This window comes from Micromesistius poutassou, assembly GCF_964030765.1.
Source record: "Micromesistius poutassou genome assembly, contig: SCAFFOLD_1523, whole genome shotgun sequence".
Taxonomy (NCBI): Eukaryota; Metazoa; Chordata; class Actinopteri; order Gadiformes; family Gadidae; genus Micromesistius; species Micromesistius poutassou.
In genome coordinates this window covers 1-5,000 of record NW_028179344.1, presented here as the reverse complement: position 1 = coordinate 5,000, position 5,000 = coordinate 1, and the positions used below count along the sequence as shown (strand labels likewise).

The window sequence follows — 5,000 nt, the reverse complement described above, 5'->3', positions numbered from 1 at the left end:
TTTTGTATCTAGTGTTCAGTGAGTGTTTTTGTGTGCAGGGTTTGCAGGTGGCCCAGAGGGAGGCTCAGGTCAGACTGCTGGAGGGCCAGCTCAGACAGACCGATATGATCGGCTCGTCCCACAACCACATGATCCTGGACGCGCTGAAGCTCAAGGCCGAGTACAACCCTGAGCTTCAGGCTCTCATCTACAATGTCCAGCATGGTGAGAATCATGTGTATCACGTGTTATTAAATGTACACACACACATTCACTCTCTCTCTCACTCTCTCACACTCTCTTCTCTCTCTCTCTCTCTCTCACTCTCTTCTCTCTCTCTCTCTCTTCTTTCTCTCTCTCTCTCTCACACACACTCTCTTCTCTTCTCTCTCTCTCTCTCTCTCTCTCTCTCTCTCTCTCTCTCTCACTCTCTTCTCTCTCTCTCTCTCTCTCTCTCTCTCTCTCTCTCTCTCTCTCTCTCTCTCTCTCTCTCGCGCACACTCTCTTCTCTCTCTCTCTCACTCTCTTCTCTCTCTCTCTCTCTCTCTCACACTCTCACACTCTCACACTCTCTCTCTCTCTCGTGGTTGAGTCCGTCTCTGTCCTCTGTTCCTCCAGAGAACGGCTCCGCCAGCACAGACGAGGAGCCGTCCGATGTGAGCCAGCTGTCTGACAACAGGTGAGAGGTGGCTGAAGCGGTCCGACCAACAGACTCCAGGTTCATGTCTAACGTCTGATGGCCGTCGGCTTTTCATGCATGCCGGGCATGGCTGTGTGCTTAATAACAATGGAACATTTGTTCATTTTCTTGTGGACCGAATCATGCCACAATGGTGGCCCCCTGCGTAATCTAATAAATCCCGCTGGTGTAGATGCTATCTTTAAGGCTGCAGGGATCTCAGTCTATTGCCCCAAATCTGCACCAGTAATGAGAAGTCACCAGTCTCATGTTATTTTTTTTTTGCCTGCTTTTTAGTGGTGCTAGGGGATCGGGTGGGATGTAGGGATGTACAGTGTTGTTTATATTTAGACTGGAGCTAGCTTGAAAGTGCAAATCCTGCTTACTGTACCTTTAACAGATCTAACTCTTTTATTTCCCTGCTTTTCCAGTGTGTCCCACTTGAAAGAGTCCAACAGCCAGGACGATTTTAAAACTAAGGTAAAGTGTATTTGTTACACGCACTCCATGTAATACAGTGGATTGCACATTGTCATACTCCTGTCATTCTTCCTTCTGACCAGAAGGTGGCAGTGTACACTTATTTTGAAACATTGTGTGCTAGCGGGCTGACTTTACTCTTTATTTTATGCATTCATCTTTTACTCATCAATTGTAACCTCTCTACTATCCTCTATTTTCACTCCAATTATGTCCGCTTGTCCTTTTCTTCTCTCTACTCATGATTCTTTGGCACACACACACACCCACTCACTCACTCACTCACTCACTCACTCACTCACTCACTCACTCACTCACTCACTCACTCACTCACTCACTCACCCACTCACTCACTCACTCACTCACTCACTCACTCACTCACTCACACACTCACACTCACTCACTCACTCACTGCCTCACCCACTCACTCACTCACCGCCTCACTCACTCACTCACTCACTCACTCACTCACTCACTCACTCACTCACTCACTCACTCACTCACTCACTCACTCACCCACCCACCCACCCACCCCTCCCTCACTCACTCACTCACTCACTCACTCACTCACTCACTCACTCACTCACTCACTCACTCACCCACACACTCACTCACTCACTCACTCACTCACTCACTCACTCACTCACTCACCCACCCACCCACCCACCCACACACTCACTCACTCACTCACTCACTCACTCACTCACTCACTCACTCACTCACTCACTCACTCACCCACCCACCCACCCACCCACTCACTCACTCACTCACTCACCCACCCACCCACCCACCCACTCACTCACTCACTCACTCACTCACTCACCCACCCACCCACCCACTCACTCACTCACTCACCCACCCACCCACTCACTCACTCACTCACTCACTCACTCACCCACCCACCCCTCCCTCCCTCCCTCACTCACTCACTCACTCACTCACTCACTCCCCCACCCACCCCTCACTCACTCACCCACTCACCCACCCACCCACCCGCCCACCCCTCCCTCCCTCCCTCCCTCACTCACTCACTCACTCACTCCCCCACCCACCCCTCACTCACTCACCCACTCACTCACTCACTCACTCACTCCCTCCTCCACCCACCCACCCACCCGCCCACCCAGACGGAGCCCCGCCTCCTGGCCCAGATGAAGGCGGTTTCGGCGGAGCACCTCCTGGGCCCGTCGCCGGACGCGGCGGCCAGCAGCCGGCAGCAGTACATCACCAAGTCGCTGGCCTCGCTGACGGACATCCAGGAGGACTGCCTGGGCATGGGCCTGGGCCTGGGCCTCAGCCTCAGCCTGGCCTCGGGCGGCTTGGGCCTCAACATGGCCCTCAGGGACCCCCCCGGCCTCAAGGAGCGGGCCTCCCGCACCGTCAGCCTGCCGGTCAGGGGCCACACCTTGTGAGTCCGCCCCGCCCCGAGACTCGTCCAGCGGCGAGGGTTTAGTCTAGACTCTAGTGGTTAGAGTGTAGTCTAGACTCTAGTGGTTAGGGTGTAGTCTAGACTCTAGAGGTTAGGGTGTAGTCTAGACTCTAGAGGTTAGAGTGTAGTCTAGACTCTAGAGGTTAGACTTTAGTCTAGACTCTAGTGGTTAGGGTGTAGTATAGTGGTTAGGGTGTAGTCTAGACTCTAGTGGTTAGAGTGTAGTCTAGACTCTAGTGGTTAGGGTGTAGTCTAGACTCTAGTGGTTAGACTTTAGTCTAGTGGTTAGGGTGTAGTCTAGACTCTAGTGGTTAGACTTTAGTCTAGACTCTAGTGGTTAGGGTGTAGTATAGTGGTTAGGGTGTAGTCTAGACTCTAGTGGTTAGGGTGTAGTATAGTGGTTAGGGTGTAGTCTAGACTCTAGAGGTTAGACTTTAGTCTAGACTCTAGTGGTTAGGGTGTAGTATAGTGGTTAGGGTGTAGTCTAGACTCTAGAGGTTAGGGTGTAGTCTAGACTCTAGAGGTTAGAGTGTAGTCTAGACTCTAGTGGTTAGGGTGTAGTCTAGACTCTAGTGGTTAGACTTTAGTCTAGTGGTTAGGGTGTAGTCTAGACTCTAGTGGTTAGAGTGTAGTCTAGACTCTAGAGGTTAGAGTGTAGTCTAGACTCTAGAGGTTAGGGTGTAGTCTAGACTCTAGAGGTTAGGGTGTAGTCTAGACTCTAGTGGTTAGAGTGTAGTCTAGACTCTAGTGGTTAGACTTTAGTCTAGACTCTAGAGGTTAGACTTTAGTCTAGACTCTAGTGGTTAGAGTGTAGTGTAGTGGATAGGGTGTAGTCTAGTTCTTAGGGTGTAGTCTAGTGGTTAGGGTTTAGTGGTTAGAGTGTAGTCTAGTGGTTAGGGTGTAGTCTAGTGGATAGGGTGTAGTCTAGTGGATAGGTGTTAGTGGTTAGGGTGTAGTCTAGTGGATAGGGTGTAGTGTAGTGGATAGGGTGTAGTCTAGTTCTTAGGGTGTAGTCTAGTGGTTAGGGTTTAGTGGTTAGAGTGTAGTCTAGTGGTTAGGGTGTAGTCTAGTGGATAGGGTGTAGTCTAGTGGTTAGGGTGTAGTCTAGTGGTTAGAGTGTAGTCTAGTGGTTAGAGTGTAGTCTAGTGGATAGGGTTGAGTGGTTAGAGTGTAGTGTAGTGGATACGGTTTAGTGGATAGGGTGTAGTCTAGTGTTTAGGGTGTAGGGGTTACACAGCGTTCACACTGTACACGTCCGTCGACAGATCTCATTGACTTTGCATGGGGCGCTCTCCAAATGCATTGTGGGTCAATCCGCTCTGTCGGCTCCGTTGCCTGCGTTAAAAAGGCAGAGACGGATCCGTCGGCCAATCAGATCGCGTTATGCAAATATACACAAATACACTACTGGGATGCTACTTGGACTGTCCAATGAAATCGCCTTTGTGATACAACCCGGGAAAACACATGGATATGTCAAAAAGAAAACACATGGATATGTCAAAAAGAAAACACATGGATATGTCAAAAAGAAAACACATGGATATGTCAAAAAGAAAACACATGAATATGTCAAAAAGCTGGCCGGCAGCGGGGGGTTAAAAGACGCTATGAGAAGCAACACTCTCCTTGCTCCTTCCATTTTGCAACAACAAGCAGGAAGAAGCAGGAAAAAGCCGGTGTTGTTAGCGGGAAGCGGTCTGATTGGTCGCAGGCTGCATCTACAAAGACTCCTCCCCCATACGTCAGACACGCCCTCCGCCATCCGTCGACGGACGTGTACAATGTGAACGCGCCGTTAGGGTGTAGTCTAGTTGTTAGGGTGTAGTCTAGTTGTTAGGGTGTAGTCTAGTTGTTAGGGTGTAGTCTAGTTGTTAGGGCGTAGTCTAGTTGTTAGGGTGTAGTCTAGTTGTTAGGGTGTAGTCTAGTTGTTAGGGTGTAGTCTAGTTGTTAGAGTTTAGTCTAGTCGTTAGGGTGTAGTCTAGTTGTTAGGGTGAAAAAAAAGGTGCCTGCTTTACATCGACTAATAAGCACAGAATTAGAACCTAATTACCTGGTGTTTGTAAGCCAATCCAAAAACAATGTAGGCTTACCTCTGCATACTCCCTAGAGGAGTATGCAGTTAGAGGCTTGTTGCTTAGTCTGTGTGTGTGTGTGTGTATGTGTGCGTGCGTGTGTGCGTGTGTGTGCGTGTGCGTGTGTGCGTGTGTGTGTGTGTGTGCGTGTGCGTGTGCGTGTGCGTTCCCACGCCCTCAGTCCTAGGCAGTCCCGGGGTTATGAGACGTCCCCCTTGATGCGGAGGAAGTCCTACGACCGTGCGTACAGGTAACAACACAGCCGTCCCGTGTGAACATGTGACTGGCTTTATGCCAGGAGAGTGGAGGGAGACGGGAAGGTGGGGGTGACATGTGGTGACCTGGTGCATCGTCCCAA

The 5,000-nt window shown here is 50.3% G+C and overlaps 1 protein-coding gene across 1 annotated transcript in view; it reads left to right on the top strand.

Annotated features, from left to right (window-relative positions):
• The window catches only part of LOC311372910 (kinesin-like protein KIF21B), a gene marked incomplete at both ends in the record, with an annotated part of 11,564 nt that extends 6,668 nt beyond the window's left edge, over positions 1-4,896 (top strand). The window contains 5 exons of the mRNA XM_084489835.1: positions 39-204; positions 598-658; positions 1,090-1,138; positions 2,266-2,546; positions 4,824-4,896. Coding sequence (XP_084345961.1) covers positions 39-204; positions 598-658; positions 1,090-1,138; positions 2,266-2,546; positions 4,824-4,896 — 630 coding nt within the window. The remainder of the gene's footprint in view (positions 1-38; positions 205-597; positions 659-1,089; positions 1,139-2,265; positions 2,547-4,823) is intronic.
• Between the last annotated feature and the right edge of the window lie 104 nt (positions 4,897-5,000).